The sequence below is a fragment of the Babylonia areolata genome, chromosome 8 (genome assembly GCF_041734735.1).
Source record: "Babylonia areolata isolate BAREFJ2019XMU chromosome 8, ASM4173473v1, whole genome shotgun sequence".
NCBI classification, from domain to species: Eukaryota; Metazoa; Mollusca; class Gastropoda; order Neogastropoda; family Buccinidae; genus Babylonia; species Babylonia areolata.
This window is the reverse complement of record NC_134883.1, coordinates 29,100,313-29,125,161: the sequence shown is the minus strand read 5'-3', so window position 1 is coordinate 29,125,161 and position 24,849 is coordinate 29,100,313. Positions and strand designations below refer to the sequence as shown.

At 41.1% G+C, this 24,849-nt stretch overlaps 2 protein-coding genes across 3 annotated transcripts in view; one reads left to right on the top strand and one right to left on the bottom strand.

Annotated features, from left to right (window-relative positions):
• Positions 1 to 2,811, bottom strand: part of LOC143284712 (DNA-directed RNA polymerase II subunit RPB1-like) — a 31,731-nt gene extending 28,920 nt beyond the window's left edge. Inside the window, exons 1-2 of the mRNA XM_076591647.1 lie at positions 2,675 to 2,811; positions 981 to 1,250 (exon numbers count right to left, since the gene is read on the bottom strand). Of these exons, the coding sequence (XP_076447762.1) occupies positions 981 to 1,250; positions 2,675 to 2,755 (351 nt within the window). The 5' untranslated portion in view covers positions 2,756 to 2,811. The remainder of the gene's footprint in view (positions 1 to 980; positions 1,251 to 2,674) is intronic.
• A 255-nt stretch (positions 2,812 to 3,066) lies between these two features.
• Positions 3,067 to 18,105, top strand: LOC143284714 (ADP-ribosyl-[dinitrogen reductase] glycohydrolase-like). Of its 2 annotated transcripts, none has more exons than XM_076591649.1 (9): positions 3,067 to 3,206; positions 3,419 to 3,544; positions 6,513 to 6,650; positions 9,087 to 9,230; positions 10,447 to 10,601; positions 11,190 to 11,346; positions 13,683 to 13,841; positions 15,972 to 16,102; positions 16,717 to 18,105. In XM_076591649.1, the coding sequence occupies exons 1-9, from the start codon at positions 3,168 to 3,170 to the stop codon at positions 16,793 to 16,795; spliced, it is 1,128 nt and encodes a 375-aa protein (XP_076447764.1). In that variant the 5' UTR covers positions 3,067 to 3,167; the 3' UTR covers positions 16,796 to 18,105. The 2 variants fall into 2 exon arrangements, with proteins under 2 accessions (XP_076447764.1, XP_076447765.1); XM_076591650.1 differs by having other exon boundaries at positions 3,069 to 3,206; positions 3,422 to 3,544.
• The last annotated feature ends 6,744 nt before the right edge of the window (positions 18,106 to 24,849 follow it).

The following is a 24,849-nucleotide window of genomic DNA, read 5'->3' as shown; positions in this document are numbered from 1 at the left end:
GCTGTAATCCATGTCAGCGTATGGTGGGTTATGGAAACAAGAATATACCAAGCATGCAACCCTGAAAATGGTGTATGGCTGCCTATATGGCATTGTAAAAAATAATCAAAGGGTCATACACATAAACAGTTACATGAGTGTGTGAGTGGGTGTGTGCACATGACTGAAACCTGACTGAATGACGCAGGAAACAAACGCTGAGCACCCAAGGCAGCCCTATTGGCTCTACCCAGGTAGGCAGCCTGGTGTACAAATGATTATGTTTATAAAGTGCATAGAACTTGGTGTATGACTGATAAGTGCTGTACAAGTATCTGCATCATCATCATCATTGCTATCATTATCACTGAACTATGAATGGAATTAGACAGCTGTGGCAAACTGTTTGTGGTAAATCTTATTCCAGTGTAACTGCACTAGTGACTATATAACATTGACTGAGCACAACATGTCAACAGTGTAAGCATTGCATCACAGGAGTAGTAGCAGCAGCAGCAGCAGTAATAGCAGCAGCAGCAGCAACAGCAGCAGCAGTAGTAGTAGTAGCATGCACATATATAGTAGTAAAAGTTTCGGTTTGTTTCATGGTGTAAAAGAGTATAGACTGATCCATAGCAGAAGTGGGAGTAGCTGTAGTAGTATGTAGCAGTGACAGCTGCAGCAGCAACAAGTGTAGCAGCAGAAGTAGTAGAAAGTTTACTGAAAAAATCAATATTTTTTTTTAGTAGTAGTTCTAGTAGTAGTAGTTGTTGTTCATCATCTTTAGTATCATCATCACCATTATTATTATACTTAAGAAAATCATACGTATTGCATATGTATTTTTCACTCTCACCTTATAAATCAAATCACAACAATCACTACATCAGACCGTGACCAACATCAGTAGCAACACTTAAATGCTGGATGACAGCACCAGACTGAGAATTCTAGATATGACCTGTATATTATATAATTATAAAGTATATATAACTACTGACCGGAGAGACTAGTAGCCTGGAACAGTGGAAGCACACACAGCGAAGGAGCTTCACCGTCCTCTGCATGAAGCTGACATGGAACACTGGCTTGGCCAGCTCGATGTGGCCAAAGTGGCCAGGGCACTCAGCGGCCGTGCCCGCACATGTGGCACAGCGAGAGCGACGGTCGGTGGGGCCCTGCCGTGGGTCCATCAGTCCTCCTTCCTTCGCCACGCCCTTCTCCACGGTCACAGCATGTCGAAGGCCTCCCACTGTCACTGACATGTTCCTCTGGGGACGATGAAATAGGACTGAATTAGTGTGTGAATGTGTGTGTGTGTGTGTGTGTGTGTGAGTGTGTGTGTGTGTAGGAGAGTGAAAGAGAGTGAAAGAGAGTGTATGTGTAAGAGAGAGAGAGTAATTCAAGTGAGAGAGAGTGTGTTTGTTTCTGTGCGTATGTCTGTGTGTGAGAGAGAGACAGAGAAAGAGAGAGAGAGCGTGTGTGTGTGTGTGTGTGAATTTGTGTGAAGGTTTTTCTGCACCTTCATGAATAGTCTGGGGCCTGGGTACATTTGATTATCGGTTGAAAGTCGGGCCTTCGTGTCTATATGCCCATACACAAATTCCTCCCACCCCCCCCCCTCCCACCCCCCAACACACACCAGCCCCCATGACACACGTACACACGCACATATACTGCCTCAGTTTTGCCACTTACAGTTGAGAATATATCTACCAGTAGGTAAAAACATGTATTTGCGAAGGCCCAGAGAGACCCTGTTCCATTTGGGAAAAATCTGCTCATTGTTAGTTTGGATATGATACCAATATTCGTTTGATTTCTAATGGATCACTGATGGTAGAATGTAGACACGCCTTGGGTTGTTCCTCAAATCATAAATTTTCATTTCAATGCTCGTTCATTGTGTGTGTGTGTGTGTGCGCGCGCGCGCGCGCGCGCGTGCGTGTGTGTATATGCGTATGATTACGTGTGTGTGTGTGTGAGTGTGTTATTTCTGGGACTCCTGAATATTCGTCTGACGGTGCCGTTCAGTTCAGAAGAACGATAGCAGACGATAGTCAACATGGCGGTAAAGGTCATCATGAACAGCCAATCAGACGTCGGTTTGGTGTATGAACTCATCGATCCTACCGGATATGGGCATGCGCACTCAACAAAAGATCTTGATTTCGATTGCACCACCACCGGCAATCTTTGAGTGGTCCGCCATAACCCCAGTTTATTGATACTGACATGATTGGTTGTACGAACCAGCCGCATAAGTAGTGGTAGATAGAACGAAATTGAATAGGCTTTGTCAATTTGTATCCCTTGTCATGGGTTCAAATATTTGTCATACGATCATAATGAACGTTTATTATGATGGTTTGCAGGAGCTGACTGGGTTCCGAAAGTTTTATCACACATTTTCGGACCATCAACCTGATAACAAAATGCAAGTTGGGGAGAATGCGCCCAGTTGTACAGCGGAAAGATTCTTTATTTCCGATTGTTTTGGAATTGACTTTCAGTAAATAGTAAATTGCTTTTCCATCGTCGATTTTTACTCGTTCCAACTTTTCCTGCTTTTGCTGCATGCGTTTAATCATAGATTTCAGATAAGTGGTGTTAAAATGAGGAATGGTGTTTATCCTTTTTTTTCTTTTTTTTCATTCCAAACTTTACAACTATTGATTAACAAGCGCGAACATACTATCTGATCTGGACTGAGAAGTCCAAACTGCACCCGCCGCACTTCTCGAAGGGGCGCAGCTGAATCCTCTGCAAAAGTCATGATTTCTTCTTTTGATTCGTTCACAGCACAAATAGTTCAGCGTGTGCGATGTCAGCAGGTCGCTAGCAACCACTGCGTCCTAACTCTTTTTCTCGCCGTCCGCACGACAACGCAGCAGACGACAGAATGAGCCCACGTTCAGTGGGAGAGGCTTTTTGAAAGAACTCGGGCCGGGTTTCCCATAGCCTTTTTCCCCAAATAGAAACTTTGTCAGGTTCCGTTTTTATGGACCAATCAGCGCCCATGTTATTTTTAGAGCCACAATCAGGAGCTTTGGCTAACAAAATAAATTTTACCCGAGAAGCTGTTGTAACTATCCTTAAAAACCCAAAGTGCAAGCAGCTGAAGCACTTCTGTGTACAAGATCGACTGTCTGCTTGAAGCTGACTGCCTAAGTTTTCACGGTGATCCCATGGCTTCGTCGACAAATATCTCAAGCGAAGCTGCCAAGGTACGCAACTTTTTATGTCTTTGGTTATCTTTCGCTCGGTGAATCGTACCGTTCATTATTCTAAAACACACACACACACACACACAGAGTTACTCACACAGAGTGAGAGAGAGAGAGAGACCCCCAATCTCTTTGAATCTCAAGTATCTGATTAATATCCATACCCATTTCAAACAAATCACATGCATGTGCTGTTTACTCCATCCATCCAGCAGGTACCCAATTTGGAGGAAATTGAGGCACGGAATGCGCAGATCAGAGCCACAATTTATGGGCAGTGCATTGGGGATGCCATTGGATTACTCACAGAATTCATGTCAAAGGAAGATGCAGAGAAAGTGAGTATTCATAAGTGTATGTGTGTGTGTGTGCTTGTGGTGGGTGGTGCTTGTTTAATTCATGTGTATTGATATTCATCAAATGACATGTGCACACTGTCTGTTCCAAAGATTCCTTTTCTTTTGTTGCACCAAAACAATAGGAATTCACTACTCTCACACCACCTTTACACCCCAACAACCGCATTCAAGAGAACACTCAAAACATATCTTTTCAAACTGTACTTTTCTCACTAAGCTCGGCCACTTTTCTCCCCCTCCACTAGACCTTGAGTGGTGGTCTGGATGCTAGTCATTCAGATGAGACGATAAACCAAGGTCCAGTGTGCAGCATGCACTTAGCGCACATAAAAGAATCCATGACAACAAAAGGATTGTTCCTGGCAAAATTCAGTTAAAAAAAAACAAACAAACAAAAAACCACTTCGATAGGAAAAAAAAACAAAAAAAAATGCATGCAGAATTTTTTTTTTTTTTTAATGGGTGGCTCTGTAGTGTAGCGACACACTCTCCCCGGGGAGAGTAGCCAGAATTTCACACAGAGAAATCTGTTGTGATAAAAGGAAATACAAATACAAACAAAACTTTTCCTGCATATGCTTGCTGGGATCCTTTTTTCTTCTTTTTCTTGCTTTTGTGTGTGTTTCAGTTCAGTTTCAGTAGCTCAAGGAGGCGTCACTGTGTTCGGACAAATCCATATACGCTACACCACATCTGCCAAGCAGATGCCTGACCAGCAGTGTAACCCAACGCGCTTAGTCAGGCCTTGAGGGAAAAAAAAAAAAAATTGTGTGTGTGTGTGTGATGCTGGTTCTTTGGTGTTCATTTTTTACTACGGTGAATGTTATGTGCCTTGTTTTGCTTTGATTTGTGCCTTTGTGATTTGAGACTGTGATGGTGCCTGCGTTAATTTACATATTTTTAATGTCACTTAGTCTTTTATATATATATATATATGTATATATATGAATGTATGTATGTATATATATATTAGCCAATGTCATGTGAGATTGTGTTGAATTTGTACATATTTTTATGTCACTTAGTATTAAATTTGTATGTATATTTCATTTTAAAGCGTGGTGAGCTCCATCCAAGGTAGGGGTACTGTGCAATATAAGCCTGCATTTTATTATTACTGTTAGTAGTATTATTATGCATAAGTGTGTCACTGTGTGTTCATATGTTGTCATCAGTTTTATGTCTCTCCACTGTAAGGTATGTAAACAGGTGTGAAAGGTAGGTGTAGGTACAGGATGATGAAGGCACTCTCAGTATGATATTTTAGCATATGGTAACAAAGCAGGAACACTCAGAGTGGGTTTTTACATTAAGGTGTCACTGAACCCTACTCAATAGCTCACAGCCTGAAATCATCAGACCTGCCCTTCTCAGTGTTTCTTCATCAGTCTCATCACTTTGGCTCTTCAGTTATCTCTTTCTCTCTGTCTCTCTCTTTCTCTCTCTCTGTTTCACTCTCTCTCTCTCTCTCTCTCTCTTGATATATATATATAGAGAGAGAGAGAGAGAGAGAGAGAGATGGCTTAGAGGTAACGTGTCCACCTAGGAAGCGAGAGAATCTGAGCACGCTGGTTCAATTCACGGCTCAGCCACCGATATTTTCTCCCCCTCCACTAGACCTTGATGGTGGTCTGGATGCCAGTCATTCAGATGAGATGATAAACTGAGGTCCCGTGTGCAGCATGCACTTAGTGCATATAAAAGAGCCCACAGCAACAAAAGGGTTGTTCCTGGCAAAATTCTGTAGAAAAATCCACTTCGACAGGAAAAACATAAAATTGCATGCAGGAAAAAATACAACAAAAAAAAGGGGTGGCGCTGTAGTGTAGTGACACGCTCTCCCTGGGGAGAGCAGCCCTAATTTCACACAGAGAAGTCTGTTGTGACAAAAAGAGAAATACAATACAATGCAGTACCATACAATATATAATATATATATAGATAGATATATATATACATATATATATATATATATATATATATATTAGCTGGGGACATGTGTTTATGAGTGTGAGTGTGTAGAAGTATGTGTGTGTGTTGGTATACATTGTTCTGCTGCACGCCAGCAAGGTATTCTCTTTTTTTCTGTTTAGTTGTCCTTTTAAGTTTGATTTATGTATAAAACATCATTTGATTGATACTTGTCTACAAATATTATGACAACATAATCATGTATTATTTTTTTGTCACAACAGATTTTTCTGCTCTGAAATTTGGACTACTCTTTCAGGAGAGAGAGTCACCACAATGCAGCACCATCCTTTTCTTCTTCTTTTTTTTCTTCTTCTTCTCTTCTTTCTGTCTGTAAATGTATTTGTTTTTCTATAAAAGTGGTGTTGTTATTGTTTGTTTGTTTCTTTCTTGTTTGTTTGTTTTTTACTATGTGGAAGGGACAACCCTTTTGGTACCATATATACTTTTTTGTATATATATATATATATATATATATATATGCACAAGTACAAGTGTATGCTTTGCATGGGACTTCGGTTTATATTCTCATCTGAAAGACCAAATGTGCACCTTCCACTGAATCAGTGTCAGTGGTCAGAAGGATATATATGATATGATTCTTCAAAGTTGTCTGTGTGAGTCTGTGTCTGTGTGTGCACGCATGAACCTTCATTTATGTGAGCGATAGTATAGTCATTCGTTTCACTGATCACAATACTGTAGTTGTTCATTAAGAGAAGGAAATGTGGTTGGTTGTTTTTTTTGTTTTTTTGTTGTTGATTTTTTTTTTTTTCCAATTCATTGTGTGTGTGTGTGTTTCTTGTTGTTGTTTTGTTGTTAGGTATATGGGTGTGTGTGTTTGTGTGTGTGATTTTGAAGCTTTGGAAATTTCTACAAACAGGAATGTGGGTTTTGACTATATTTGAAGTTGTGTTTGTGTGTGTGTGTGTCATTTTTTCTTAGTTTAATGAATACATGTTTGGTTCTCTTTCAGGAATACAAGCAAAAAAATCTGGAGTACAGCATGAAAGTGCCTGACATTCATCGCAGTAGATGGAAGACAGGGGACTGGACTGACGACTCGGACCAGATGCTACTAATCCTTCTCTCTTTGCTTGACAATGGCGGGCAGGTGTGTACAGTTTATTCCTTACCACAGTGATCAGTTTCAGTTTCAGTAGCTCAAGGAGGCGTCACTGCGTTCGGACAAATCCATATACGCTACACCACATCTGCTAAAGCAAATGCATGACCAGCAGCGTAACCCAACGCACTTAGTCAGGCCTTGAGAAAAAAAAAAAAAGGTGAATCAGTGAACTGTATCAGTGTATGTCTTCTTCAGTGAACTTTTCTGTCAATTTCTTTTCTTTTCTTGTTTTTTGTTGCTTTTTTTAACCCTTGTAATTTTGCTGTTCATGTATACTTTGATGAAGTACCATTTCAGTACACAGTATTCACATGCACTGCTGTCTCACAAATGCCATTCGTGGTATGGTTTAATAGCAGAGTTTCATTAATAGAGCTGAGTATTTTGTGCATTTATAACCTGAATTAACTGTGAAAAGATACTGCAACAGAAAGTGAAGCACATGGAGGAAAACTGCCGATAAGTCAGTACCCACTATCCAGTGAAAATAGAACCCCAAACTTCACACTGTTGATAAATAGTACCCAACAGCACTTTCCATAGAAGGAATACAGGCCAACTTTGACATTATGTCATAAAGATGGGTTGTTGTTGTTGTTATTGTTGTCTGTTTGGGGTTGGGTTTTTTTGTTTAGTGTGTGTTTTGTTTTTTTTTCTCTTTCATTAATCACATCCATTCTTTTTAAATTTGAATAAATGATAATGAGACATGATTATAAACTCAAGAAGGATGAAGTGATTTCATTTATGTTGTTTCTGTATGCTTAGCAATAGCATGTATATATACGTACAAGTGCATCATGCACCATAATGTAAGTGTTTTTAGAATTAACATATTGTGTATCAATCCACTGAATAAAAATACAATCTGGGACATTGGTCACTGCATATTTCTGCTGGCATAGGGCTGTCAGCTGAAAAGAGTAAGTCAAACATCAGGAACATAAATGGGAGTGGGCAAGTGAGTTTCAGATTCTCAAGGAGGTGTCACTGCATTCATACATGTATATGCTGCACCACATCTGCTGGGAAGATGCCTGACCAGTAGCATAATCCAGGGTCAGACCTTGAGTGCTTGCATATTTGTGTACATATCAAAGTGAATTTTGTCTGAGGTAAGCCATTTTGTTTGCCGTTGTTTCTTTTTTAGCCTGCGCAAAGTTTGTGAGCACTGCAAACGGGACCTTAGTTTATCAATTCATCTGAATGACTAGATGCTCAGCTTGATTTTCCCATCAATTTTAGGAGAAAGGGTGAGACCAGAATTTGAACCCTTGACTTCAGGGACTTTATATTGGCAAATATGCATTTTAGCCATTCTACCACCTTCCATGAAGTACACAGTGGCTGCACAGTGTATGCTTTACATTGACACCAAAATTTGACAAAATGACTGGCAAAAGTAACCCCTTTTTCCTTTTAATTATAAGGTATACTACTGAAACACCTGTGGTTAACTTAGATCAATGAATACGATACCACTTCTTGTTCACATTTATTTACCAATACATGATATGTGTTTGACTTTGAGACAAAGTATAAGATGTGTCAATGAAATCAGATCCCAGTGACGCTATGGGAGTGTTAGATATTAATTAAACACTAAACACCAACCGTAACTTTCACTCCTGCAAGGGCATGCAACGTCAGTGCCTCCTATTTGCATGCTTGACTCACAGGTGAACAAAAGGTACTGAAGAACAAAGGCAGAACAGTTGCTGTTGTTATTGTTTTTTCACCATCTGATGAAGTTTCTGTTCTTGTTTTTACTCACTACCATAGGAATTTATGGATTTTGTTCCTGATAATCTTAGAAAGTTTCTGGTTTTCTTTCCTTTGTATTAAGGTTGTTTCCAGTCTTTTTTTTTCTCTTCAATTAGTCATTACCATAGGAATTTACTCATTTCTGTTCCATATACCATGGCAGGTTTCCGGTTTGCACTTGGGAAGTTTCTGGTTTGTGTTCCTCAGTGCCTTAGGAATTTGGTAGTATTAGAAGTAGGAGGCTTCTGGTTTTTGTTCTTTCGTGTATTAGGACAATAGGAGGTTTTTGTTCTTTAGTATATTAGGACAATAGGAGGTTTTTGTTCTTTAGTATATTAGGACAATAGGAGGTTTTTGTTCTGTGGTTCCCAAGGAAGTGTCTGGCCTTTTGTTTGTTCATTTTTATTTTCCTGTATGCATGCTGATGGAAAGAGGTAAGCAGCATTAGCATATGTATATATAAGTTGTATGTACTTGTTCATTGTTTATTAATCAGTGTTGAACAAAGGAAAACTGTCATCACTCTGAACTTTGCTTTTTTTTTCTTTTTTTTCTTTCTTTTCTTTTTTTAAAATTTGTTTTTATTTTATTATCATTTTTTTTTTATAATATTTTCATGTTTGTCACACATGTTTGTCTTGTGTGTCTGACTTCAAGGTCAGCGTTCAAGACTTTGCAGAGAGGATGAAGAACTGGATGAACAAAGGTTTTGCTGAGCTGGGGGACTTCGGAGGATTGGGGATTGGTCGAACCACAAATACGGTTCTCCGACACCCCAAATTTGTCACAGATCCCCATTCGGTTGGTTGTGTCATACATCTTTGACTTTGATGTTTTAGAGACTAAAAAGTGATACTCTTTTTTTTTCTTTTTTTTTCTCAACTTCCACCTGAGCACTTTATAATGCAATGCACTAAATGAATGTTCTAATTTGTCATAATGCTTCCATGAATCAGAATTGTATCAAGATCAGCCTCTAAGCCCAGAAGTATCATGTTTGTGGTGGTTGAAATGAAATAAAACCTTCCCATAATAAACCAGAATGATTAAATCAGCTCACGAACTCACCAGGGGGCGGTGGGGCTGAACATGACGGATTCAAAAAGGCATAATTTTACAAGAAGAAAGATGGCACAATGTGTTCAGAGAGTTCTAGTTATGGCTTTAAGGCTGCAACAGCACTTCGACATGGCCACATCTGGTTGTGACATCGATAGATCCGTCAGTGCTTGACATCTTATCATTTTGACATGCACCTTATGCTGCACCTCATCATGGTGAAGATATCGTTAAAATAAAAATTTCTTTAAAATTTGGAGGTTGTACTTTACAATCTGAAGTGCCTTGTTGTCAGTGAAATACATTATTCATTGTGATATTTCTTTCCCTTGTGTATTCACATACAGTGTTTTGAGCCTGACATTAACGTTACTGCCAGATGCTTTGAAGCACAGGTCTGATCAGGTTGAATACTCTTGGGGGTGGGGAGGGTGGGGGGGGGGCAGGTGTAGGGTTATTAATACATATTAGATATTTAACAACCCAAAACATATTTTAATTACATATACTTAACCGTGACCCACTAGTGCAGATTCTGGCAGGAGTCTGACGTTCCTGTCCTGTGCAAACTACTATCCGCCTATGCGGAGAAAACGAAAGTAGCTACGGCCGATAACCTCCCGGAAGTAGGTAACCTCCCCTTTGCCCCCCTGACTAGCACCCTCTTTTTACATTGCAGAGTTTTGCTTAAGAAACAGAAGGAAAAAGAATCAGTTTGTTTCCACACATTCAGATTATAATCACAGTACACTTGTGGGAAGGGCACCAAAAAAACACAAAAAATGTGAGGAAGCAAAAAAAAAAACAAAAAAAAACAAACAAACAAAAAAGTTACACCGTCATTCTACTTTTAAATTTTTATTGATATTTCCTTGTCATTTGATTTATTATTTAATCTTTTGAACAAAGGATGGGTTAAACTCTTGTCTGATCAATGCGATTGCTGCTATACATGCAGGTGGCTTATGAAGTGTGGGATTCAAGCGGTCGAAATATTGCACCCAACGGAGGGGTGATGCGAACGTCTGTAGTGGGGACTCACTGCTGGTGGGACGTGGACAGAGTGGTGGACACTGCCCTGGGGTTTGTCCGCTGCACACACTATGACCAGAGGTTTGCTGTTTACGTTCAGTGTGTGTTGTGTGTGTGTGTGGGCAAATGTGTGAGTGTGTTGGCATGTGTGTGTGGAGGGGCTCAGAAGGAGGCGTGTGTATATGTGTTAGTAGGCTGTGTGGGTTGGTGTTTCTGTGTGTGTGTAAAAATCTATTTGACGCACTTACTATGTAATCTGAGGTTTGATGGGTATGTATGCAACCAGTTGAGTTGGCTTGTTTCCCCCATCCAATCCCCTTATCATAGAGTTGTTGTTTTTTTCTATGATGATATTGATGAAGTACACACACACACACACACACACACACACACACACACACACACATTCAACAAATAGATTTATGGAAATAAAATGATGAATTTATATTCAGTTAAATATGTGATTATGTATAATAAAATATAGTACAAATATAGTAATATATATTTGTATTCATATTTAGTTTATATTACATCAGAGATTCTAAAAATTCTGCTGAAAGTCAGTTTCATCATCTTTTTTTTCTTCTTCTTTCTTTTTTTTTTTTTTTTTTTTTTTTTTTTTTTTTCCAATCCCACCCTCCCTTTTCTCTTTTTGTCACCAAAATCAAGGTGCCAAGCCTCTGCTGTAGCAGTGTCTGTGTGCATCAGCCTGATGCTTCAGCGACAGCCGCGACACATGGACAGAAAGGGTCGTCACTACAATGTTGATGCCCTCATCAAGGATTCCTTTGATCACGCTGCAAACTGCCTGGAGAAGGAGGAAGACGTGAGTGAGCTCGCTGCGCATGATAAGCAGCGTTGCTTTCTGTGACATTTCTTGTGTTGGGTCTCTCCATATATTTGAAATAGATACTATGATAGTCGGTTGTGTTCGACTGTGACCATCCGACACAGCATAGAAGGCAGCTGCTGTCTGGATTATCTGGTCCAGAATTTTTATTATAGTGGAGAGCGCCTTGCCCAAGTTGCACCCCCACTCTCTCGGCCAAGAGGGTTTTAGGACAGTCAGCATTGGGATGGTTCCCAAAGGCCAACTCGCCCCCAAGGCTGCAGTACTAAGAGCCAGTGCGGTCTTTGAAATAGATAATGATAATTGATAATGATGATAATGGTAATGATGATGATAGTAATAATGATATTGCAACAAGTTTGTAAACTGATCTACATAAAAAACAACATCATGACGCTTAAATGAGACCACACAGTCGAGCATCATCGTATCCACTTTACAGATGCATCTTTGCGTGTGTTGTTTAGATTTCATGACCTCAGATTTCCTTCTGATTCCTATTAGTTACATGATGAAATATGTAACATTTTCATGTTCCCCCAATGGTTTCCTGAAATCAGCATGTCTAGTCTTTTTATTTATGAACGCATGTGCAAGTGTCTGTGTCTGTCGGGCCTGGTATAGCTGGGATTATGATAGGAAGCATAGAGTACAGCCTGGTCATGTTGTCCCAGACCTAAAATGGACCTCCATAGCATCCTTCTCCTCCACCTCCGCCTCCTCCTTTATCATCAGTTGTTGGGATTTTTTTAGTCCTAAATTCTGTGGCCTTACATTGCCTGCTTTCATGGTGATCTCAGTTTCAACCCCACTCCATTTCTGTGCTTGGGTTTAGTCCTCTCAAGATTTTCAGTGACAGCATGTTCATGGGAGTCTGTTGCTGGAGGGATATGGTGGTGTCTCCACACTGGAAGAGAGAGGGGCGGGGGGGCGATACTCATTCAGTCTGGCTCTCTGCAATTACTGTCATCAGTTGGGGGCTTAGCTGATGGTATCCTAAGAACGTTTAATCAGAACAGGCACTTCTGAACACCACGGAAATGACTCGGTAGCAATGCAGGGTTTCCTCTGGTATGTGGCCTCCTGGCAATCTGACATCGGTGGGTCCCTGTTGACTGCTGATGCTTGGACTGAGACAGACAAACTGGGGTGTGGCTGTGTGTAGAGGACTTGGACTGAGACAAACTGGGGTGTGGCTGTGTGTAGAGGACTTGGACTGAGACAGACAAACTGGGGTGTGGCTGTGTGTAGAGGACTTGGACTGAGACAAACTGGGGTGTGGCTGTGTGTAGAGGACTTGGACTGAGACAAACTGGGGTGTGGCTGTGTGTAGAGGACTTGGACTGAGACAAACTGGGGTGTGGCTGTGTGTAGAGGGCTTGGACTGAGACAGACAAACTGGGGTGTGGCTGTGTGCAGAGGACTTGGACTGAGACAGACAAACTGGGGTGTGGCTGTGTGCAGAGGACTTGGACTGAGACAGACAAACTGGGGTGTGGCTGTGTGTAGAGGGCTTGGACTGAGACAGACAAACTGGGGTGTGGCTGTGTGTAGAGGGCTTGGACTGAGACAGACAAACTGGGGTGTGGCTGTGTGTAGAGGGCTTGGAATGAGACAGACAAACTGGGGTGTGGCTGTGTGCAGAGGGCTTGGACTGAGACAGACAAACTGGGGTGTGGCTGTGTGTAGAGGACTTGGACTGAGACAAACTGGGGTGTGGCTGTGTGTAGAGGACTTGGACTGAGACAGACAAACTGGGGTGTGGCTGTGTGTAGAGGACTTGGACTGAGACAAACTTGGGTGTGGCTGTGTGTAGAGGACTTGGACTGAGACAAACTGGGGTGTGGCTGTGTGTAGAGGGCTTGGACTGAGACAGACAAACTGGGGTGTGGCTGTGTGTAGAGGGCTTGGACTGAGACAGACAAACTGGGGTGTGGCTGTGTGCAGAGGACTTGGACTGAGACAGACAAACTGGGGTGTGGCTGTGTGTAGAGGTCTTGGAATGAGACAAATTGGGGTGTGGCTGTGTGCAGAGGTCTTGGAATGAGACAAACTGGGGTGTGGCTATGTGTAGAGGGCTTGGACTGAGACAAACTTGGGTGTGTCTGTGTGTAGAGGGCTTGGACTGAGACAAACTGGGGTGTGGCTGTGTGTAGAGGGCTTGGACTGAGACAAACTGGGGTGTGGCTGTGTGTAGAGGGCTTGGAATGAGCAGCACACGTGTGTGTTGGTGTTTTGTTTTGTTTTTATAATGTTTTTTTTGTTTTGTTTTGTTTTGTTTTTATATTGTTTTTTTGTTTTGATTTTTGCAGAAGCAATTACTATGGCAGTACATGAGCTGCAAAAAGTTAAAGGAACTGAAACTGGCTGAACCAGTCAAGATCGGCTTTACCTACAAGAGCATGGGGTCTGGTTTCTGGGCTTTGAAGAAAGATGACTTCCGTAAAGCTATCCAGAAAATAACCATGGAGGTAAATACATATTTCAGAAAAGCTTTTTTTCTTCCTCTTAATTTACTGAGATTCCTTTTTTTTTATCTTTCTTTCTTCCTTTTTTTTTTTTTTTTTTTTGTCCCATCAGATTTTTCTTCCTAGCAAAAAAACAACAACCCCAAAACATCACCAGAAAGTTCAGAACTCTCTTCAGCCTAGACAACTCAGCCAGAAAGGACACCTTGTTGCTGTCAGTCCTTTGACTTACGCATATTGCATGGTGCCTATGGACAACGGGGCATCATGTCATCTCATTCAGAAGTTCTGCAGTGATGGGTATAGTGGTCAAATGGTTAGAACACTGGATTCCTTAGTTCAATCCCTGGTTACGGCACACCTGATGGGTTACCATTGAGTGTATAGTTACGGAATCTCACGAAGAAACTTTCTATTCAACCCTTGACACGTTCGCCATGCACATTGTAGCTGCAATTGTTATGCTACCCCATGAGGAAAACGTGGACAGAATTTTAATTGTCGAAACTGCTATAGCGTTCTGTTGTCTGGAACGCTGCTTTATGTCCGGAACACTACAGCGTTCCATTGTCCGGAGTGAGTTAAACAAACTGAAGTGAACAAGGATTATCAAATGTAGACAGAAACAAAACGAAACATCACCAGGAACTCCTAAACGAGGTATCTTCCAGCTGCTTGTGTTGCAGTTTTCTTCGTTCTGTAAGATTGATCTTTGTTTTGGAATAAGGCACCTCTCTGACAGGAACTTTTCTGTGAATATGATGCCTGTTTGTGTGTCTGTGTGTGTGTAAGTGTGTGTGTGTGTGTGGTTGCTTGCACATGCACATGCCCATGAGCACGGATGTGTAAGTGTGTGTGCATATATACGTTTGCATGTATGCTTAGGCACATCCACCCCCCAAGGTATCCCCATCTACTGGAAATTCTGTGTTAGAAATATTCTCTTTTCTATCACTCTGTTATTGTTTTTTCCCCTGGTTGTTTCCTTTTCTTTCTGGTGTCTCTTCTGTTCTTTTATGCATTACTTGTGCATTCCTTTTTTCTTTTCTTTTCCTTTTTTTTTTCTAGAAAGCCATCAGCATTTTTTGTGTTTTCTGGACTTGATAATTTCTAACTATGTTGTACTCTTTTCTGTGCCTATGATGTGTGAGTTGCCCAACAGCATTTTCATGTTTTGTTTATGTTGTTATGTATAATTTTTTTGTATTATGTACAGTTGATTTTTGTGCTCAGGTTACTTGTTTTTTTTTAATCCTCTGGCAAAAATTGAACAGAATGGTCATTGTCAGAGGCATGTCCTAGGTTTTTGTGCATGAATATGACTGATTAATTTTCTCCTTTCTTTTTTCTCAGGTTCTGCGGAATCTTTATTGACAGTGGTTTCAGTCCTGATATGGCCCTGTGTAGCCACTGGCTGGGATGATTAACAATGATTAGCATAATGAATAAACAATGTACGTACATCCACCAGTAGACTTCATGCTGGTATGTTTCTGTTGGCCAGTTGCACTCCTGCTGATCTTGAAATTCCAGTGACCCAGACAACAACAAAAAAGCAAAATTTGCATGCAAAACATTGCACAGATGGAGAAAAAATTTGCATCAACCTGTCTGTCGTTGCGTGAATACGTATACCCAATTTTCACACAAACGTTGCTGCAAACGTTTCTTTTGCATGAGGTAGCGAAATGTTTTGACATTGCTTGCAAATTTTGCCTATCTTTTGGCAGATCCCTTCCAGGATGAAGCAGAGTGTAATGAGATCCCCCTCAGCCAGGTTCTTTACATGAGCGAAATGCTGTCTTGTGAGCTGTATTTATTTTTCCTTGAAGGGATCTCCATCAAAACCAAGGTCCTTGATCAGGTTGTTGCAAGCACCCTGCTGCTGCTGGCTGAGCTTCACAATGTCGTCCACCCAAAATTGATGCTTCCTCTTTGCTTTGCATTTCATCTTCCATATCAACTGGACTTTATTCCAAAAGAGGGGGGCGGGGGGGGGGGGGGGGGGGGGGGTTGCATGCAGATTTGGTCTGAGTTTTCCACATGCGTTTTCCGTATCTTTTTTTTTTTTTTTTTTTTTTTTTTTTTTTTTTTTTTTTATCCATTGATCTGCAACCTTGTTATTGTGACCAGGGAGGAGATGCAGACACTAACGCCTGTGTCGCCGGGGCTGTGCTGGGATGTAAGCTGGGGTGGGACAGCATTCCCAGCTCCTGGAAAGGGGAACTGAAACACAAAGACTGGCTGGATCAACACATTGAAAGGTATGAAACATGCAAACATGTGCTCACACATTCACACTCACACGCATGTGCATACATGGCTGGATCAGCATATTGAAAGGTGCGAAACATGCAAATATGTGCTCACACATTCACACTCACACGCATGTGCATACATGACTGGATCAGCATATTGAAAGGTGTGAAACATGCAAACACACACTCACACATCCACACACACAAGCATGTGCATACATGGCTGGATAAACACATTGAAAGGTGTGAAATATTTACGTTTTGTTATTTTCAGAAAATAGATTGCATTGTTTATACCTGGGTTAATCCTTTCTTGGCTTATCCATTCTATCCTCTTATGTTAAATGTTTTAATTTAAAAGGAAAAAAAAATATTTGAACACACAAACACAGCTTGAAAGCACACACTCAGATGAACTGATGCACATTCAACAAAGGCACATGCATGCACACACAGACAAACAGACGTATGCCACACGTGCACACACTCATATTTACACACACGCACGCACTTGCGCGCACATACCCTTTCCAGCATCCTCTCTGAATGTGTGTGTGGTGTGTTCTTTATTACATCTTATTTACATTATAATTGTTCTCTCTTTTTTCTATCTTTTACAGGTGGCTTTCTTTTCAGAAGGAAATGGCTGTTCAGAAGCAGCAGGTATCGGAAGGAAGTGAAAAGGCTTCATCTCAGTAAAATGAAACCAGAGTTCAAAAGTGACTGAATTCTTAGTACTTTGTTTAAGCAAATACTCTTCAGCAAGTATCAGAATATGCCTCAAACATAAAACGGGTGTGCGTTGGAGAGGGGAAGAGAAGGGATTGAGGGGGGGCGAGGGGTTAAGGGGGAGGGGGGGGGGTTACGATATTGACTTTGCAGTGAATTCTGCTTTTTTATGACACAATCAGTCTGCTGGACAGCAGGGAGGTGTCTGGCCATTCCTGGGTGGAATGAACCAGGTGTGTGACCTCACTACCTCACTTCACTGCCAGTGTTAATTGTATTGGTTTGACTGATGCAGTCATTTTCCAGTTCATCTAGAAAGGGTATCAATATGTTTGTGAGTGATGAATTGCTTGAATTGGTGGGTGTTTTCATTTATTTATTGATTTTGTACTTTTTGTTTTTCTCACCTTTTTTATGTATAATATTTTTGTTTTAATCTCAGTCAACAGATTCAGTGCAAAGAGCATTTGCTGTCAGTTACGTTTTATTGATTGCTTGCCAGCCTTGTAATTTTTACATTCAGTGACAAAGTTTGACATATTTAAAACTGTTTCCATGTGTTACTATTGTTATTATTATTATTATTATTATTATTATCTTCTTCTTTTTTTTTATTATATATATGTATACTGGCTGTAAAGGGCTATGTACTCTATAGAAGTGAAAGAAAAAGAATATTTCCTATAGTTGCCAATACCAGAAAAAAAAAAATCTGTGAATAAACATAAGAGCAACAACAACAAAACAGCAACACTTACAACCCCCCACCCCCCAACCCCCCTTTGAGGCTGGACCCAGCTTTTTGGGTTTTTTTTTTTTTCCAATTTATTTCAAAATCTTCGCCAGGAGACTGGCAAGCTGACTTGTAGAAGAAGACAGAAATTTTGATAGCAGTCTGCTGCGTAATGACTGCAATGAACTCTATAATGCGGTGAGTAAAGTTGTTTTTGATTTTGATGAAAATATCTCCTGCATGTGTTCATTACACACCAAAGAGATCAGACCACCAACATGTCTGCACATATACTGACTTGGGCAATCTGAAAAAAAAAAAAACCAAGAAAAAAAAAACACTGAGTCAAGATGGCTGCCGGAAAAAGAGGGCAGGGGGGCAAAGGGGAGGTTACCTACTTCCGGGAGGTTATCGGCCGTAGCTACTTTTGTTTTCTCCGCATAGGTGGATAGTAGTTTGCATAGGACAGGAATGTCAGACCCCTGCCAGAGTCTTCACTAGTGGGTCACGGTAAGTATGTTACTTCAACGTAATTTTAGGTAGAAAATTTCCTTTTATCTCCACCTTCAACCCACCGGGTGCAGCTACCAGGATTTGAACCCTGGACCTTCAGGGTGAATGTCCAGTGCTCTAACCGCATGCCTATCATGTCCTGCCCGTCACATTTTGTGAATTCTGTTTGCCTTTGTTTTTCTCTGTCATGTGTTCATGTTGCTGGGGGGGGGGGGTTGTTTTTTTTATTGCGTGTGTTTTTTTGTTGTTGTTGTTGGGGTTTTTTTTTTTGGGGGGGGGAGAGGGGTTGTTGTTTTTGGCTTTTGTTATATAGTATTTTTCTAGAGAAAGAGAGATACTTCTTTGGTGCTTTCAATGTAAAGTATTTATGTATTAAAACTAATGACTGAATACATTATATGTAGTACAAATTTTTAATGTTGTTCACACTTTCTTTTCTGCTTTCTGGTAGTACTGTTCTTGGTATTTCATTCAGGTGTTTACATTTTCTGTGTGCAAATTTCAAAGATATACAAAAACATTCACGTCTGTGCACACACACACACACACACACTCACTCACTCACTCACTCACGCATTCACACACGTTCACACACACTCACACTCGCACACACTCACTCACTCACACATGCAGGCACACACACTCACTCACACATGCACACACGCACACACCACATGCACCCACGCATAAACACACACACACACACACACACCACATGCACACACACACACACACCACATGCACACACGCGCGCACACACACACACACACACCACATGCACCCACGCACACACCACATGCACCCACGCACACACTCACACACACACCACACACACACGCACCCCCGCACCTCCCCCCCCCTTCACACACACACACACCACATGCACCCACGCGCGCACACACTCACCACACACACACAACCACATGCACCCACGCACACGAACACACACACACACACACACAGACGAACACGCACACACACGCACATGATGAAGGACTGTTTCACAGATCTTGTTTACCAGTACACACACGTCTGTCAAAGGGAACATATTAAGTAAACAGTATCTTCAACTATGGCAAATGCACAAATTTTGATGAAGTGATTGATTAGAATTCTGCTGATGGTCCAAACAACCTCCGGCCAGTTTTTGGTTATTGTGTTTTATCATGTACTGCTAGTTTGTTTTGTCCCAATTTTGGGTTTCATTGTCATTGTTGTTTTGTTTTAGTTTGGCTTTGCATGAAAATTATGTCACCTTACACATGACATGGATGCAGTAGTTAACTCTCAGAGTCTCTCATTTGTCATAGATTAAAGAATGTAGCTTCATGTCAACATTAATGTCTATCGTTAGAAACACACACACACACACACACACACACACTGACTGGCCTAGGATTACTAATGAACAAATAATTACGGGTCATGCTCCAATATTCCAACTGAAATAATTTTTTTATGAGAACCAAAATCAATCAAAACTGAATGTCCCAGTGCCCACGTTTGTATAAACCTCACCTTGCCTATTCTGGTTCACAAGTCCCCAGTTCTCTCCTTGTATCCTTCAGATGTAGACAAAACATCACAATTTAAATTTTTGTTCTTTTTGTTGAAGCCTTCTATAAATAATGACTAGTGCTGACTTAAAAATCACTCAAAAAGCATCACAGCTGAAAAGATTTTTTTTTTCTTTTTTTTTTCTTGTTGAAGCCTTCTGTAAATAATGACCAGTGCTGACTTAAAATCACTCAAAAAATAATAAACAGCATTATTTTATATCCTAATATACTCATACTGTGTAAGCGTGTAAATGTACAGCAGTAGTAGCAGTGGTAGAGGTGATGGAAATATATGCATCAGGTGATTATTCTGTTTATGTGCAGTTCAATTATAACTTGCTCCTCTCTCTGTTTCTCTCTCTCTCTCTCTCTTTACTTCTGTAATCATTTTATGACTAGACATCTTGACTGCTTTTACTTTGGGGGGAGAGGGTGGGAAGTGCATGCATGTGTGTTTTATTTTCAAATTTCATTGTTCATTATAATTATTAACATTTTAATTGTGTATGACATGTATTCTCTCTCTCTCTTCATCTATTTTTCTCATTCTTATTCATTTCTTTTTCTTCTTATCTTTTCTTTTCTTTTTTCGTTTTATTTCATCAGTGTGGGGTGCTAATTTGTGCTTGTTCCCTCACTGTTAGAAAAAAAAAAAAAAAAAGTATGTTAATTCAGTCGTTTCTGTGTGTGTGTGTGTGTGTGTGTCCCCCTCTCTCTTTTTCTCCATTTTCCTCCCATCCAAAAAAACTTATTCCATAAAATTCTGAACACAGTTTGTTGTTTTTTTCATTGAAGTTTGTTTTGTTATGGTTGTCTACAAATTAAACTATTGTAAAACATTCTGCTTCACATTTGTGCAGAGCACTAAAATGGTGCAGTGTTTATGTAACATAACCATTCTTCTGTTTCCCAGTGTGACTCTCATCTCCATGTGTATCCCTTTCTGTGATGGGCTATGGCCATTTTGAACAAAACAACAAAACGTCTGTCGGAGTCTCTCTCTCTCTCTCTCTCTCTCTCTCTCTCTCTCTCTCTCTCTCTCTCTCTCTCTCATTCTTTGTCATTCTCCTTTAGCTATATAATGTCTGTTCATGTATCCATGATTTATAGTATGTATGATTTATGGTGTTTTGATGTGATGTTTTCCTTTCTTCTTCTTTCCTGTTGTTCTAACCTCTTTTAGATTTTTTTTTTTTTTTTTCTAATTCTTTTCATTCATATTTCATCATTTCTTTCAAGGGCTGGATGAAAAATAACATTGCATGCATGCCGACTCTATTACCCTCAGAAAATAAATTCATTCAGTTCAGCTCTCTCTCTCTCTCTCTCTCTCTCTCTCTCTCTCTCTCTCTCTCCTCAGCCGTTCTGTGCTCAAGGAAATTAGAGAAAAATATGTTCCAGTTGTGTATCACTGAAAACCTTGTACATTTAAGCTGAACTTAATGATGTCTTCCAAACAGTAAAGTGGTAGATCTCCCTTCATACAAGATACATTCTAGTTTAGAAGAATTGCTATACCTGGTGATATATGTATGTTGTGCTGAACTTGTTGTGATATAATTTTATTATTATTTCATGTAAAAGATGTTTTTTGTTGAAACCTTCATAGGGGCTATAGCCCAATGAATAGACTACCTATTTCTGCATCTCTTTGTGACTTTGTATGCATTGTGTGATATATTGTGGAAACTATTTTAAAAAAGAACACTGAATCATTCCCTCACTCACACATGCAAAACGCGTGCGTGCACACACACACACACACACACACACACACACACTATTTCACCCCTCCACCCATTCAACCGCCCCCAACGCCCTACCCCCACCCCCACCCCCAACACACACACACACACACTCACAGATATCATTCCTGAATTATCACATGGGTTACTTCACTTTTTATGACAGTGGAAGAGCCAAAATCCACTGCATGTTTTTGGCCTCCCATCAGTAAACCATTATCAAAGTATAATAAAGTAATCATGAACTTAATCAATGACATGTGGCCCAGGCTGCTTTACTGTAACCCCCGGGGTTTTAACTAGCCAGGTGTAGAGTTCGGCCTGTTACACTGGTCTGCACAGTGTCGCTATTCAGTCCCCCGTGTGTGTGCCGACAAAGCCATCCACTTCCCGCCGATACTTATGACCCCATCGAGCAGCGCACCCGAGATAAGACGTGTATATGAGACGAAGACCCACAGATTCTTAAGAAGACTACGCGCGAGCTCACACCTAGTAAACACACGCACGCACACACTGACACACGCGCGCACGATAGAAAATAAAATTGGGAAATTGAACCAAGGTATTAGAGCTGACTATCCCTATCTATCTATCCATCTATATGGATCTTTTATGCCATTTGTTATAATCTTAATATACTTCTCTGTTTGAAATATTGATTTAAATGAATAAAACCATTTATACCTGTCATTGCTCTCTATTTCTCCGTGCCAGTTTTGTTTGTTACATGCTATAAGTCTGTCTTTAAATTCCGATACAAAGCGGCTTTCGTGCCCTACTCGGCTCATCCAAACAAGACCGAACCCATGTTCCGTTAGTGTTTTCTTGATGTGGAATACCCAGTTCTGTTTGCCCTTCCCATCTTGCAGTTGCAGCATCTCGTATGCTTGTCTACATAATCGTGATGTTGGCAGTCTTGTTAGTTTGAGCCAATATGCTTCAGACAGATATGCAGAGAGCGAATCACAGAGAGAGAAAGACAGGCTAAGAGAGAGTGTGAGTGCGTGTGTATGTACACACACACACACACACACACACATATATATATATATATATGTGTGTGTGTGTGTGTGTGTGTGCGCGCACGTGCATGTGTGTCTGTGTGCGCAAGTGTAGGCACATGTGCGTGAACTGAAGAGATGTATGTGTGTGTATGTGCGCATACATGTGTCTACTACGTATACATGTATGCACGTATTTATAAATAGATGAATCAAATGCGCGCGTGCGCACACACACACACACACACTGACACAATCACTTATATACTCTCTCTCTCTGCACACACACACACTGACACAATCACTTATATACTCTCTCTCTGCACACACACACACACACACACACACAAAGTTGAGTTCAGTTCTCAGTTCATTTACTCAAGGAGGCGTCGCAGCGTTCGGACAAATCCATATACACTACACCACATCCTTTAAGCAGATGCCTGACCAGCAGCGTAACCCAACACGCTTAGTCAGTCCTTGAGACGTAACACACTAACATAGTTGTTGTTTACAGTAGACACACACACACACAAACGCGCGCGCGCTCGCACTTATTCATACGAACATGGCGCACACACACTAACACACACACACACACACTCGTCTAATATCACTTAAAGTGGAAAGACGTTAAACTGTATACTACTACACACACACTCTCTCTCTCTCTCTCATTGGTACTAACACACACACACACACACACACACACACACACACACATCCTTCTCTGGATCTTAATCATGATGATAATTCCAATCACCATATCTACATTGAATTTTTTTTTTTAACACCAGCAACTGGCGACAACTGAAATATGCACTTAGTCTCAGCACATATTGTCGCCGGAATATAATGCCTTCGACAATTGAATTATATGAAACGCAAACAATAATTATATGCAGTGCGCGTACGCACATATTGTCGCCGGCGACACACAGACGGATAGGCAAACATATACATAGAAAGGGCAACGAAAGGGGAGGGGGAGTGCGGGAGGGTGGTGGGTAACACATAAATCTGAAGGCGAACCGGACGGCTGGTCAGAGGGTAACGCATTCATCATTCCGCTAAACATCTTTGACCATGGTTAAATACAAGAAAGCAGAAAACATTATCAGTCATTAATAACACAAGAGTTCGTTTGTCAAAATAGGAGTTTCCAGCACAGCTGTATTTCACTGTTTTCGGATCTTTCTAAGAGGGAGACTGCGCGCCAATGATATCCTGACTGAAACTTTTTTTCTTTTTCTTTTTTAAAGGGTGCTCTCCTGTACGTCTTTTCATCGGTGCTGTTATGCCATAATTGGTTCCTGCCGACGTGCATCATACAGACAGATACAGATAGAAGAACCTTCGGAATGAGAGCAAGGCAGAAATGGGGCGGAGCCCAGATGTTACACCTGGCCCTGAATCATGGCTCACCCCACAACATGCAAGTGCTAAAATCTTCCCCACTGAGTATACCATATTTCGAAGAGACACAGAGAGAGCCAGAATGGAGGAGGAGTTTCTATTGCTGTCTCTGAAGACCTCACCTCCTCGGAAGTCCCGAAACTGTCCACACAGTGCGAAATACTGTGGGTGAAGATCATGCTGCAGGGATGCTGCACTCTGCTGGTGTGCTCTTTTTAACACCCGCTCACAGGAAATGCAGACAGCCTGAATGCGTTCAGCGAATCAACTCATCGTGCCTCACTGACCAACAATTCCATCATCGTGGTAAAGTGGAGACTTCAATCTCCCTGGATGGCACCGCCCATGCAGGCAGTCAAAATTCCTGAAGAAAGAAGCTCCATGCCCTAGCATCCACTGCAAATTCATGGATGACGTAAATGACATGGGCTGGGAAAAGATAATGCAGGAACCCACTAGAGGTGAACATTTTCTCGACCTGTTCCCGACAAACCACCAAAACCCGATTCCGTGCACTGAGACACTCCCCGGACTTGCTGACCATGATGCAACATACATGGAACTCTAGATCTACCCTCCAAAGAAATGCCAGCCACTGATCCCAATCTATACTGAATCCAGAAAGGGACCTTGAAAGAGGCAGTCCAACATCTGAATGACCATCCAGTGTCCACTTTCACTGAGGATAGCAGCACTGAAGAGATCTGGACAGAGCTATGCCAGTGTCTAAAAAATGCCCTCACTGAATATGTCCCACACAAATTTTACAAACAGTAAACGAAGCTGTCCATGGATTGATAGTGTGGTGATCAAGCTGATCAGGAGAGACCGTCTCCACAAGCGAAGGAAGAAGTCTAGTGATGACGAGGTGCACAAGTGATTTAAGACTCTCAATCAGCTTGTCCAGAAACACCTGCGTCATCTACACTGGAGATATATAGAAGACCTCATCATCAGACACTCCGCATCAAACCGCGCCGGAAAAGAAGTTCTGGAGCTTTGTTAAAACAAGGAGGACTGAAGGCTCTGACGTCTCTGCTCACAAAGATGCAGG

What these genes read in the sequence shown, in the direction of transcription:
- LOC143284714 (XM_076591649.1), top strand. Translation starts at nt 3,168, where the DNA reads ATGGCTTCGTCGACAAATATCTCAAGCGAAGCTGCCAAG. An exon ending in GCCTGGAGAAGGAGGAAGAC is followed by an intron (nt 11,347 to 13,682) that starts GTGAGTGAGCTC and finishes TGATTTTTGCAG; the next exon opens with AAGCAATTACTATGGCAGTA. An exon ending in TCCAGAAAATAACCATGGAG is followed by an intron (nt 13,842 to 15,971) that starts GTAAATACATAT and finishes TATTGTGACCAG; the next exon opens with GGAGGAGATGCAGACACTAA.